The sequence below is a fragment of the Poeciliopsis prolifica genome, unplaced genomic scaffold, assembly GCF_027474105.1.
Source record: "Poeciliopsis prolifica strain line A6 unplaced genomic scaffold, Auburn_PproV2 SCAFFOLD013, whole genome shotgun sequence".
In the NCBI taxonomy this organism is placed as follows: domain Eukaryota; kingdom Metazoa; phylum Chordata; class Actinopteri; order Cyprinodontiformes; family Poeciliidae; genus Poeciliopsis; species Poeciliopsis prolifica.
In genome coordinates this window covers 9,262,567-9,277,500 of record NW_026562388.1, presented here as the reverse complement: position 1 = coordinate 9,277,500, position 14,934 = coordinate 9,262,567, and the positions used below count along the sequence as shown (strand labels likewise).

The following is a 14,934-nucleotide window of genomic DNA, read 5'->3' as shown; positions in this document are numbered from 1 at the left end:
AGAAATGAGACAAAGATTATTCACAACAGATTTCCAGTTTTGCATAAGCAATACCTTTGAGAGTCCAGCAACTCCTTGGGTCTGATGATGGCCTTGATCAGGGCATCTGGTCGTACCGACTTCTGAGGTGATGTCTTTGGACTGGAGTCTGACTCCCCGCTCTCCTCATCGCCCATGGCTTTCACATAGCTGCTACTCCGCATTCGACGACAAGGGATCTCATCATCCTTTCCACCACCAGGATAACCTGCCCACTCATCCTGGGGTACCTGGTAAGAGACACAAGACTAAGATTGTTTTGTATTCCTATCTCCTGATACACAGGATGCAACTCAGTGCTTTTATTGTGGATTAAAATCTCTAAATTGCATATTAATTTATTTATTTGAATAGCTCTATGACTAAAATAATTTTGAACATAGAAAATTGATTCTACTTCTACTCTTATGTTGCATTAAGTATTGTTTTGTATTACATTGAACTGTCCTGCATTTGTCGCCATTATTCTAGCTTTTTATTCTTCCTGTCTTGTCTCTCTCTACTGAAGAAATTCACTCCTAACACTATTGTATTACTGTGGGAATGATGTGTCACGAGTGATGCGCACCATTGTTTTTTTTTTATCAAACATTTATTTATTTCTTTTTCCTTTTTTGGCCAATGCATTTCTTTAAAATGTTAGTTGCCATTAAGGTGAGTTCTGAAGGCAATTGGTTGCACTGCATTTTATTTTGGGGATTCTGTACCCACATTTTAGAAATGTGTTTAAAATGATTACTGTGCCATTAAAATATATTGAATATTGTGGTGACAGTACACATTTGGGGTTTAGATTTGGCAATAGCTAAGATGATGAATAAAATGATAGACACTTTATGGCTTGAAGCATTATTTCTCAAACAATTAGTCCCACCCGCTGAGCTGCACAGACATTTTCTTGATTAGTCAACATAACTTTAATCATCCACACAGTTTCTCCAGCTGCTCAGCATACAAAATATCATCCATTTTGGCCAGAGTACAAGCTGCTGAAAACTTTGTAAATTCAATTGTTCTGCTAATTGTGATTCCTGACAGACGATTGTCGGACAGGAATAATAGGAGCCATCTTTGCTCATGCTGTTGCAGCTCTCGCTACCACCATTAAAGCAAGTCAGGCGGAATACATGTCGCAATTTTCCTCCTCTCATTAAAGCAGGTAATTAAATATCCAGACATGAGCAACACTGGAAGTCCTACTTGCCGTTGCTGCCTGTTTTACTACAGATGGAAATAAATATTTCCCACAGCACAAAAAATATAAAGCTGGTCTTAAATTTCAAATGTGGAGCAAACAGTAATCTTAATGTAGGCAGACAAGCACTTTGATATTCACATTATGTAGATTTAATTGTAGGATCCAATTTCACAAAGAGCATTTTCTTTTACTGGAAACAGAAGTGTGGTGAGAATACAAACTGAGCCATGTTCATACAGGAAAGAAACAATCAGAGTTTTCAATTCTACATGTCATTATACATATGGTAATGTTGTTATGTAATTTTAACGGGTTACTAGAAGGAGGGCGGCGGGTCATCTTATTAAAAATGTGAGGACAACTTTGTTGTTACAATGAACCAGTGTTTGTTTGTTTGTTTGCCATATCATTACACAAATGATTTAGTGTGAAATTTATACATGAAGTTGAGGAATTAAAAATTTGTCTGAATTTTGTCATTAAGTCACCGTATCCACTGATTGTCGTAAATTCCACAGACTTTGGCTACGTCACACAGTCGTAAAATATGATAATGTCTGAAATTAATAAAATCTTTGGGATGAATAAAATCTTTCCTGACACCAGGTTCATTCATCATTTAATCCTGGCAAGCAGATCAGCCCTGAAGCAGTTTGAACCACTCTTCTTCTAGAACTTGTGTTGCATTTTATAGCTCTGAACTGGAGCTGCATTCATAAGGCATTTCGAGTTGCGATTGATAATTGAAAGGCTGTACAAATGTACAGCCTTTCACGATTGATAATTGAAAGGCTGTACAAATGTGTCACTCTTGAAATAATGCCGATGAACGTTTCTTCTCTGTGTCACTGTTCACAAGTTCACAACAAAAATTGGTGGGAGTAGAGCCTCTATTGCAAATGTAAGAAGGAAAAAGGCAACATTCAAATTTCACCAAGGTCTCATCCCTGAAAAGCCGTCTGCAAATGTCGTCGGAAATGGATTATTATATATATATATAGGCAACTAAAAAAGTTGGTCTTTCCAATACATTATTAATAGTGAAAACTCTGACCACTTTTCCATTGAATATTTTTTATATGAAAATGTGTGAATAGCTTCAACTGGAATTAAGTTTATCTGGAAATTATTTATTTATATTCCAACCATAGTTAATGGGATGCTCTTTCTAGAAGTAATGGGGATCATCACTGCTCCATCCATAGTGTGTATACCTGCTTGTCCTTTCAGGGTCTTGTGGGTCTGGTGCCACACCATGGCCAGGTTGACTGACCATCAATCAAGAACAATTGTTTTTTTCCCCCTAAAACTGAACTAAAGGACTCAGCTTGAAAACTTTTCTATTACACTGTGGGGTATGTCGTTAAAATTAAATGACACGATAATGTGTCAAGTTTTAAATTGCTGCCAAGGGTGAAAGAACAATATGTAGACAGACACAGAAAATCAAATTTACTTTAATACTTTTTATACTAAACATGCATTGGAATACAAACTCAAACAGACACTAATAAGAATCATTCATCTCTGTTTCTGAGAAAGGCACACAACCTCTACCAAATGGAGTTGATGGGTTAATTAAGTCTTGGAGGGGTTTGATATTTTTAGACATCTAATTAATGAGAGGAACGCCAGAGGACAGACACAGGCTGTGGTGAGATTTGTTTAATTTGGATTTGCTGATAAACTGTGTAGATTGTGGGGTGTCTCCATATGAATACAAAAAAAGAAAGAGCAAGCAGTGCAGGAAGCTTTTGCTGACTGTTGTGAAAATACGTACGTGATATACAGATTTTCACATATACGTGATTCTAAAAGGAAATTAAAAGTAGCATAATTTAATTTTTATTTTATTTTATATCTTTTAAGTTTTAAATTGATCTCAAACTCTTGCAAAAACTTTAAAAAATGGTTCAGAGTAATTTTTTCTCATCTGTTAAATATTAAATTTTACCAGCCAACAACGCTAGTCATTTTGGAAAATCTGTTTGAAAGCTGAGGGATTAATTTAATTAAGCTTTCTTTGTCAAAAAAATAAAAAAATAAAAAGTCAGAACCCTTAATAGAAATTTAGGGATGGTTTGTCAAGATTTAGGCTTTTTGGGCCAATGTGGCAAACCGAAAACTGAGTCCATATGACTCAGTTTGGCCAGAGTACAAGCTGCTGATTATTTTTTTATTATTTTTTCATGTTGTATTTTTAGGAGTAGTCTGAACTACAGCAATCTCCACACTTAGTGGCAGCCTTGGTTGAAAAAAAAATGAGAGTCTGCATCGATTTATCCATCTCTTTTCCAGTGGGGAAGCTACACAGAGTAGAAAAGAACTTGACAAGCATATTCAGTTAGATGTTGTGCTAGTCATATGTGTCTTTTTTATTGCACTAGCAGCTGGTAAAATTAAAATTACTTTATTGTAAGATTTTCTTCAAACCTTAAACAGGGGTCCCAGTGATTGTGAAGCACATATCAATATTTGGAACAAGAAAAAAAAATTAAGATTCTAAACATGATTATGCTTTTCTACCCACTTTTCTTCATAGGCAAGAAACAGTAACTACAAATTTAACATTTTACCAACTTTTTTTTTCTAAACTAACATGAGAAAGCTTCAGCAGTGAAATGCCTGAATAACCTTTTGTGGATATGAAACAAGATTTGTGAAGCCTGTGAGAAAATTCACAGAAAAAGTGTGAAACTTTATATAAAACATTCCATTTTTAACAGGAACAGAAGTCTTATTCTTTTTAATTACTTGAAAATCTTTCAATGATTGTAAGACATCTCTGGGGGGAATCATTTTAACAAAGGCAACCTTAAGAAACCCCACCAGCAGCTCTGCAGGTGCTGTGAGCATTTTAGCAATGCTATTACATAATCCCAGCTTCTCATTCACTGGATAACTGGAAATGCTGAGGAAGTATGGCAAGTGTTGTACAGTAAGTTCAGCTTCATGATCAGATATGTTTGGTGCATGCGATGTGTCAGGGAAAAGAGAGAGATCTGAACATCCCATAGTGCAGCAGTGCATTTCATTGATTAACTCCGCAACCCTATCTGTCCTCTCGCAAAAAAAAGTCACTCTCTTTAAGGAAATAAAAAGTGTGAATAGACTGAGACACAGATTGAGTGATGAAAAGGGAAAAGTACAATGCAGAAAGATGAAGAATCGGTTAGGACAGAAAGAGGATGGATAACAGAAAGCTAAATCTCTTAAAGATTCAGTCATGGGTAATCCAACTTTCTCAGAGACTCGTCTTTCATTTTCCTCAGCAGATTGAACTGACACACAGGATGCTGGAGGACCTTTTTTTATTTTTACTTCTCTGCCAAAACTCCTAACAGATTTCAAACAAATTTTATCTCTGCTGCTAGATAAACTCACCCACCTGGCATTTAGATGGCTGATCAATAATCTTTTCTTATTTAATGACAATTTATGTTATCAGATCTTAGCTTAAAAATGTTCAGCAAGGTAAATAAAAACAGTTGCACAAACAATTAATCGTGGCTTATAGTATTAGGTTTTTATTTGGCAACTCCAAATTTAGATTAATTATGAGAGAATAACACATAACTGTGCAAAAATTAAATTGGGAAAGAAATTATGCACACCTTTTTTAAATAAATAAATATATTTGGAAAACACAAAGAAAACCAATTTTTGCTGCAATTCCAACTGTGGACCTTTTGTACAGTTAGAAATAACTTTTTTCCCATTCTTTTAATGCTTAGTTAGATTGGATTGTGTGACCTTTTTTCATTGTGTCACACATTTTCAAGTGGATTAAGCTCAAAATCTTGATTAGGTAATTCCAAATCATGATTATGATTCAGTTTTAGTTCTGGCTGGAGAGTGTGTTCAGGGTGATGTGTAGTTTTAGTTTTCCATGACACAAAGCATTTTGCATGTAAGCCAAATTGTCCAAAATGACTAAAGTACAGTCAGAGTGTCTTATTTTTTAAAAGACACACCCAAGTGCAGACACAACAGAGCAGAAATTTCTTCTATTCTCACTATTTTCTATTTTTGCTATTTTCACTTAATTTCAGTTAATTTTCTCAGCAGCCAGACATAAAACTAGAAAATATGTGTATATTTAATCCACAATATGACTCAGTAAGTTTGCTTTCAAAAGATTGTTGCATTCAGCTGCAAAACGTCTTATTGTTAGTGAATGTTAATATTCCAATACCATATTTACCTTGATTTCTGTCCAGGGTCTTACATAATAAAATAATCTAACATAGCAAGCTTGCATTTGTAAACCTTTAATGAAATTATTTAAATTGACAAACAACCAGCAAAACCTTTCTCTCCAGGGTTTTTCCAGAGACAGATGCAGAGTGTTAGAAATGACAACGTAGCAATGACCAGATTTGCAAGCATGAATGATGTACTTTTGTCCAGAGTGCTGCTTCCAAACCTTTATGAACAAAGCACACTGCTCTGCCCTTATTTTCTTCCTGTAATGCCTCTTTTAAAGTTGATAAATATTTAACAAGACCAAGCTTCATGACAGTGGTTGATTCATTTGGGTCATGTGTAGAAGAGCAGGGCAACATTGGAAATACCCACACAGTTCCACATGTTCAGCTGTTTATTTGTACTTGTTTGTGGATGAAATCTTAAGAAGTAGTGGATCATAACTCACTCAAAATTCCTTTAAGAATGTTTTAGGGAACCCCCTGTGCTCACAGTTTTGACTTTCTTTTTGTAGTTCAGTGAGTGATCTGCATCCCTCTGAAGGTTCACCAATGGCAAGTCAACTTGGCAGTTAATAGGCTAATTAAATCTCAGCACAATGCCCTATCAGAAAAACTGTTAAAATAGTTATCCTCTCTAATGACCAGGGTGGAGAGTTGTTGTTAAAATGGTTATAGATCTGATGATTTGTTCGTGAAAACACACAGACTGCATCTCTTAGAATGAAGTCTAAGACATACAGTAGTTCGTAAGAAGAAGAAATTTGCAAGTTGGAGTGATCAACAACCTTTTGGGAAAGTTATAGCTGAATATTTTATCACTTAACTCATCAGTATTGGCAGAATTAGTAAAGTTCATTTAAACTGATTAGTTTCTTGATACATATATTGACTCCATACATTTTTAATGGGGTTAGAGGTTTAATGTTAGGCTTTAGCTAATCCAAACCACTTCTGATGTGTTTAGGATCATTCTGATGCTGGAACACCCAGCTGCGTCCAGGAATCAAATATTTGATCCAAACTTCGAAATCATATGAAAGCAAATTGATCATGAAACTTCCAACATGTGAAAATGGTTTAAAAGAATGATGGGTAAACTTCTGACCTGCACTGTAGTTTTAGATGACGGAGCTCCTGTAGAGACACATTCACTGTCTCAAATACACGTGCAAAGCCTCAGACTGACACCTTTCTCTATTTGCAATCTCATACTTCCACAGCTCTTCAGAGGTTTTTCATTTGTGTCATCAGCCAAGGACGCAAACAAGGTGACTAGCACATCATCAAGCCATCTGGTGTCCAATAAAATAAAATAACACTTTCTCACACTGTCACACACGGACACACAGTTAGCGCACACACTCTTTGAGTATAATTTATGGTGATACAGCTCAGATATTTTAGAGTTTTTCCTATTTGATATGAGCAGCAGGACATGAGTACTTCTCAATGTGACCCCTCGGTTTGTGCAGTAAATATTGGTTCTGGGTTCTCCTGTCTGAATGGTGCTGCTGTAAGGATCAACAGTGGCTAAAAAGGAGCAAAAAAAACAGACATCTAATTTCCGCCACCTTCTGCATCCTAAAGTATGAGAGCATCAGAGAGCCACAAACCTCAGCAGTATGCCTCTCTAACTGCCTTCTGTTTCAATACATCTTATGTGAGAGGTCCCTGAGTGCCCATTGATTCTCCTCCGGGGAGGGAAAATGTGTCTCACCCTTTGCGGATTGGATTGATAATGTTGAGCTAAATATAGGCCTGCGGCAGGGAGCAGGAGCTGAGGTTTATTTTTAGAAATGTTTATAGTGCTGCAACTTGGACACTACTTCAGCTGGATAACCGAATGGAAAGAAGGTAGAGTGTGATAGGGACGCCAACGCTGCAACTTTCTGTTCAACAGTGGACTTCACTTAGCTGAATTACAACAAATGATTATAACAAAGAGTGCTTTCTCGGTCAATGAACCTAAAAAAAGAAAAAGATTCACCAATCGGAACTAGACAGAGTATTTCATTTGGACAATTAAGTTTGTGTCAGTTGTGTTTGCACATCACACTCTACCTATAGTTTCTTTTTTTCTAATTCCACTCAAGGATCCACTTTATTTTGACTACTGACATTATTCATCCAGAGGACTTTTAGAAATATGAGTGGTTATACACTCATATTTCTGAGTGTATAGAAATATGAGTGTATAACTCATATAACAGTGTATAACACTGTTATAGAGTGGAGTAGAGTGTTATAGATATATTGACCCCTCCAGCATTTACTCCCTCCCATACAACCTTTCATATATGAGCAAAATAATCTTTCAGAGCTGAAACCCATACAAGAGCAAAAGAAAAGAGGTAAAAATCTACATTGATTTCTGCTGTTTTATTCTCATTCTGCCAGATCTTCCCCTCCAGCAGAGATCATTTACAGAGTTAATTGATTTGTCCTGCTGTGCTAGTTATTTCTACTGGCAGCCACATGCTGTGCCATAGGATGGGATCACATTCGAATATCCAGAACAGAGACAAAACAAGTGCAGTGTTTTAGATCAATTGCAATTTGGCCAAGGAAAGCTAGTTTTTTTCTACGTATCGATTGAAAAAGCTTTCTCGAACAATTTCAGTTATTGTGTGTCTATATATATATATATATATATATATATATATATATATATATATATATATATATATATATATATATATATACACTTAAATTTACTTCACAGCTAAATCAGAAAAGGAAATGGACAACTTTAAGAACTGTATAAGTAAGAATGCTGGTGATGTCAACAGTTTAGCTTTGATGGGACATGAATGTTTGAACAGTAGTCTGAAAAGCTGCTACATTCAGTATCTGCTACTTTCAGTGACAACATACCTCAAAAACAAATGGCCCTCTTTTGAACAGCCATGAATAATTCATGAGCAGAACTCAAACCATGTCTGTGCATGAGAGATTGAGAAAATCACACTAAACAACTTAATAAATTAGCACTTTGCTATTTTATTAAAACATAATCCATAACATAATCCATAACGTAATCTTTGTTAAGCTATTTTTGACTAATTTTATTAACATTTAGCAAATTTAGCTATTTAGCATTGTTAGCACTGCAATAACTGTAATGCCAGAAATCTCTTGATTATGAGATAGTGAATATTCTGATTTGGTTTCAAATACACACCATATATTTCTAATTAGTTAGTTTTATGAGGTTAAAATCTCATAAAAGCCTCACACACAGTCATTTCCTAAAGACTTCTTTCAGAAGGTCCTCTCTATGTGTAATTGTTAGTCATTTGACAAATCTAAAGAAAATGCATTTAGTTTATTTTATATATCTTTATATAGTATTTATGATATTACTGTATAATTTAACATGTACAGTTATTAAATTTTATCGCAGTTTTTGTAATATTCATTGTTGTTACTGATGCGACTGTATGGAAGTATTACCATTGAAAATGCCAGCTTCTTTTTTTAGTCCATAAGTTAACTGTTTAACTGTCTACCAAATCATACTAGAAAAAATATGCTTGAGTGAAGCCATTATGTTGTTATAGGTACTGCTCCTCCAGAGGGGAAGTGGAGTGCGACAGTAAACTGGATGAAACATACCTGTAGATAGTGACATGGTCTCAAGCTTGGTTTGAGGTCAGTGGGGGTCATGGGTTTCTCCAGGTTGAGTGAAGACTTCCTGTAAGCTTCCTTGGCTTGACTGACGGTTAATGTTGACCAGGAGCTCCTTTTCATGAACTTGCCCTCAGGTGCCATGTTGATGCTCTCACAGGCAGAGCACTTGACGTCGTTGTTGCTCTTGGAGGTCTTTAATGACAGGTCCCCAGCCAGGTGGCTGTGCATTGAGTCTGGGTAACAGTGAGTGATGTGGTCCACTGGATGCCGCGACATGACGCTCGGTGTCCTGTACGTGCTGTCACTATCAAGATTGTCATCCGAGCTCCACCATCCACCATGGCGCTGCTTTCCTCCGCCATCAGATTTGCGGTCTTTGCTCTTGCTGCGTTTGCTGTGTTTGTGGTGGCCTTGGTGGTGGTGATGGTGGTGATGTGATCCGTCCCTGTGAGAGTCATTTTTGGTACCGTTCATCTTGGAGGATCCTTCCAGGGAGTGCGACTTTGTGAAGAGTTTCTGTACTGAGTGAACTAAGTGGCGAATTCGGCCGGGGCTTTCATTGCGGTGCTCTGTAGTTGTAGTTGTGGTGGAGGTGCGTTGGTACTGCAATGTATGGAAGCCATCTCGGTGCAGTGGCATCTGCTTTTCAAACTGATCCAAAAGATTTGCAGGGATCCGGTTCATTTTGCCACTGCCGCCGTGTGAGGAGGAGCCACCGTCGTCTCGAGAATCCCTACCACCAGAACTGTTCCCACCTCCATCTCTCGAAAGCGCTGCCATAATGCATGCGAGGGAAAGTGCTACTGGATATAGAGTGGTCGGTGGCTGATAGTGAGACTGGCATCATCATGCACTCAGAGTGGATGGAACTCCGTGGGGAGCAGCGGTGATGACTCTCAAGGGCACAGCTGTCAGTGGGGCTGAGGAGGTAAGTAGGTGACCGAGGGTCACCATGGTGAAGATGGTGATCCAGAGAGTGGTCACAATCGACCAAGCCACAGGTGTAAGGAGAGGTGGGTGATATTAGCTGGAGATGGGCAGGGCGGCCACCAGAGAGACCCTTCATGTTCCTGGGTGAAGGGGAGTAAGTTTCCTCATCGAAGTACTGCGAGGGTGACCATGAATACTGCTGGTCTGTAAAAGAAAGGCAGACACAAAGAAAATTACATGAAAAGAATTTTACCAGAAGGGAAAGCTGTTTCACTCCTAACAATGAGGGACCTCCTCACCTACATTTCGGTCATTATTCACCTCTTTCACTCACTTCAGTTACAGGCAACAACAGAAAGCCCCCAACCTGTGGACATGAAATCTACAGATTGCAGGAACTAAATCTCTGCACTTCTATAGCACCCTTCAAATCACATCTATGATGGTATAATTCTGCAAGGAAGGTGAAAAAAGTAGAGAACACATAATAGGAAAGGGCAGTTGACAGGTAAAAGCCTGCATTGCCATTTATCCAATGCAAAGTGAAATAATAGCCTATCACTCTGCTGTGTCGGCGTCATCTGTCAAAGAAATGAGGAGTGCGCTGTGAGGCATATTGCCAGATAGAAGGCCTTGGGAGGAGATCACCAAATCTACTACCCTTCACTTTTTCTCTGGGTGTCCTGTTGCTTTAGATTAAAATCCAACTCGGTGATCCGTCATCAAGGGCAAACATGATAGCTTTATATTGTAATAAATTTAGTTGAATTAGAGGAAACGTTTAGCTTGCCACTAAACCTCATTACGATCTTCTATTTGGGATTTAGAACTGTCAATTTTAGTCAGAATTAAGTATGAAAAAAAAAATTAATTACATTTTACAGTGCCTTAGAAAAATATTAACACCCCCTGAACATTTTGTCACATTACACTACAAACTTGAAGTAAATTTTTCTGTGCTTTTTGAGAACATTTTAAATTTCTTCCCTCCTATTTTCAGCCAACTCTAATATCCCTAAGTAAAACCCAGAACCCATTAAATGTCAGCTAAACAGATTCTACTTGTGAGGAAATCAAGCTCAGCAGGGAAGATGTCACAGGGAAAGTAGAAAACATTAGAAAACAAAAAGCCTCATGAAAAAAATTGCAAAACAATGTCAGAACATATGTCAGAATATCACAGTTCATCATTTGAAAATGGCAAGAGCCTATCATAGATGCATACCTGCCAAAACAAGACTGACCAATGAAACTGACAGGCAAGTACGTCAGAGACATGCATCAAACCACTTGCAGCTGTAACTGCAGAAAGCTGGTTCTACAATTAAATGCATTGGCTTGAAGTGGTTTGCAAATGCATACCACATTTTCGACCTCCATCCATACATGGCATCAAAAATCATTAAATTAAAAATAATTTGAAAAACGGATTGATGTACATCCATTTTTCAAGTGAGAAACAGCTGATATGGTTTATACATTTCTAATGAAATACAAAAAAAGTTACAATTGTTTGGCCACACAATGTAAAAATGTGGTATAAACATTTTTCAAGGTGTGTGGTGCAGTTTGATGCCGAGAACATTTCTAAAACTTATGAGGTATGATAGTTTCTTCATTTTTGAGAGAAACATTGTGTAAAATGTGTCAAATTATGTAACAGAGTAAAAGTAGGCATGATCCTGACAGAAATCTTTTCTTTTTCACCATTTTTTTCTTCAAAGAATTTTTGCGGTGGCTCCGAAGAGCTAGTGGCTCGTAATTTCGACAGTCGGCAGACAGGAAAGAGGGCGAGGGAGGGGGGAAGACATGCGGAAAAGGTCGAACCCGCGACGTTCGCGTCAAGGACTGAGGCCTCCACACGTGGGGTGTGCTAACCCCCTGCGCCACCACAGCACGCCCCACAAATCTTTTCGTACCATTTCTCATAATATAGAGTCAGCAAGTTGAAACATTTTATGAAAACAAGGCTCACTCAGGAACATTTGGAAAATTTTTTTTTTTTTTTTTTACCTTGTTCTTATAAAATCAGAAACAAACAGGATAACAAAGCTGAACTCCGTTGCCTCACTACGATACGCCTCATAAAGACCAACACTCGGGCTGAAACCTCATAAACCGAAGGAGAGCTTTTATGAGCTGCATGTGGGAGGGTGGGTGGAGGAGAGCAGCTTTAGACAAAATGGTAGAACTTTGGAGCCACACATCTAACCCTTCAGCTGCCAGTACAACCAAAACCAAGACTGAACATCAAAATAATAAGAAATATTCTCGAATATTAGTGCCACTTTTGGCATGGAAAAAATCTAAACAGTTGCTCTATTTTTGCTCTTCAGCTAAACCTTGTTTGTTAAAAAGAACTTTTCAAGCTTTTATGCTATCTCATCTCAAACTAGGTAATTCACTTCTTCAGAACAACAAAGTTTCTCATTACCTTTCCACTGATGTTGAAATACAGGACCGCCAGGTCATTTTAACCCATTATGTTGCACCACCACATAATGCAGTGCTGAGAGGCCCCACACATCTTATCCATTTCTTTTAGATCAGACTGACCTCACTCTTTTGTCTGGTTTGCCACTTCCCGTATCTTGAATGTTGGGCACAGTCTCAGGTCACCATAACCAGGACATGTTCTCACTGTACTCTCCATTTTTTAAGAAGGCAAAAACAGGACACATCAAAAATGTTGTGTCTGCATACATATTTTGCAGCAAAAGTTATTCTGTGGAATGAAAGCCACAAACATGGTGATTTCAGCTCCTCCGGGTCCTGTCACCGCTTCAAGGAAGTCGTGGATTCAGGATTTTCCTTCTAATTATTTTGGCTCTGAGAACATCTCTCATAAAACCCTGTGTTTAATCAGCTGTTTTCCGAGCTGAAACTGAAATGCGACCACAGTTAAGAGGATCCTTTTCATCTATAAAATTGGATTAAATTTATTCAATGTTCCAAACCTATTTTTCAAATTCTCAACTGAGCACTGCTGCCATGCTTGTGTGTTCGTTCCATCCTCCATCTTCTGAGATCAAAACAAACTCTTCTGTTTACCAATCTTCTATGAGGATCACTACTTGGCAGCCTTTTGCAAAATTAATCCAGAGTACTCCAAGTATTCAAGAGGCAGGAAGCAAAAAAAAAAAAAAAAAAAAATGGGACAAGTTCACTCAAGAGGAATCAGACTTCCAAAGGTGCAACCGAGTAAACTTTAAACAGGCCAAATCCTATGAATGTTCCAGCTCTGACTAAGACTAGTTCAGTGTTGTAATCAGAAAGGTGACGGCGCCTCACTGATTTATATGATGCTACGTTCATGTCTGATGTTGAGTCACCATCTTACTCCAAGGCCTTTCTTTGACAGCTGTCCTCTGAGATGCTTGCTGAATAAATTACCTTCCTACACAGTCACACACTCTTTCTGGCATTATATGACAGATGATAGATATGTATGCCTTCTCTCTATGTCTCTTTATTTTACTTTTTCCCATGTCGTTCATGTAAGCAGCACATTTTGACATTTACTGAAAGGACTTATCTTCAGAAACATTATGAGGGCTTGTTTTTATTTGCATAAGGCATCATGAGAAGAATCATCTGTGCCATTGATTGGCACGTAAAAAGCAAAAAGAGACAATTATGACTGGAAAACAGTTGAAATTATGAATTTGCATGCACAGAAACATGAAATTAAAATTGACTTTAAGATTTTTTTCCAAAGTGGCAAGATAATGTAATATAAAACTGCGACATATTTTTTCTACTGCAGCATTATTAGGTGAACAAGTTTTCTTTGCCCGAGTAAAAAGGATTTGCCTGGAACTGAACAGTGCTCAAAACAATGGCAAACTCCAACAAACTCAGTAAAGATCAAACAAGATCTGAAGATTTACACAAGTAATTGTTTCTCAAGAGTTGCTGATCCCAAGATTATCACGTTTAACAACATATTTTGAAGATATATCTGTACTTGAGCAATTTTTGGACTGGATTTCATTAAGAATTTTATTCAATCAAATGGGAGTAGACAGAAATGAATAAAACACTTTTCATATAAAATTTTCTTATACTGTCTGCTTGTACTTTCAGATCTGTTTTGAAGATCATTAAACCTTTTACTCATACTTTAAAACTATATGCTATAGAGTTAGGGTTAGGATAACACTATATTATTGTGCATAGTATTCAATCAAAAAGGAGTGACATAGACTCATTCAGCAGTGTTGAATTTTACATGTACACTAAATTTGGTTTTGTCAGATTTTAAAAGCCCCCGTGGTTTAACTCTGATAAACCTGCATCTTACCTGACATAAGGTGTACAGAGACGGCCAACAGGGTCAGAGGAAGATGCTCATTTATTAAGGGCCTCTGTTTGGGGCTTTCAATCTGCTCACATGCATGGTGTGAGTAAAGGTCGTTTTGCTCCTCTTAACACATTAGCATTTAAATAGCATTATATCTTCACTGAGTATCACTGACAGCTCCCACTATTCCCATGGCTGAGACTCTAACTGGAGTTGAGAACAAAGTTAAAAGATAATAAAGCACTGCACTAGACTGAGAGATCAAAGGCATGCGACCTTCAGACTTGGCAGCGTCAGTATACCACCTAACCATGTTGACTTCCTGCTGTTTAAGAGAGAATCTGGATGAAGATAAGACTGAATCACAGCATTGAAGCAACACACGTAAAGCAGTCTTTCAGGTTTTGCATCAGCGAGGGAATGTGTCAATTCTTCGACGCCTGCCATCAAACTGTCCAATATTCCACAGTTCTTCAATGGAAAAAGCTAAGATATCTCAAGTAATAGAAGACATGAGGTCTATATAATAACTGTGGTTCAGGGATTTTGTATAAAGTCCTAAATGTTAAGACTTGTGTGAATTCTATGTTTATTTCAGAAACTTAAAAGAAGAAAACCGTGACCTA

At 37.5% G+C, this 14,934-nt stretch overlaps 1 protein-coding gene across 1 annotated transcript in view; it reads right to left on the bottom strand.

Moving 5' to 3' along the window:
- dlgap2a (discs, large (Drosophila) homolog-associated protein 2a) overlaps positions 1-14,934 on the bottom strand; it is a 110,781-nt gene that overhangs the window by 41,620 nt on the left and 54,227 nt on the right. Inside the window, 3 exon segments of the mRNA XM_055038549.1 lie at positions 55-269; positions 9,061-9,838; positions 9,840-10,209. Coding sequence (XP_054894524.1) covers positions 55-269; positions 9,061-9,838; positions 9,840-10,141 — 1,295 coding nt within the window. The 5' untranslated portion in view covers positions 10,142-10,209.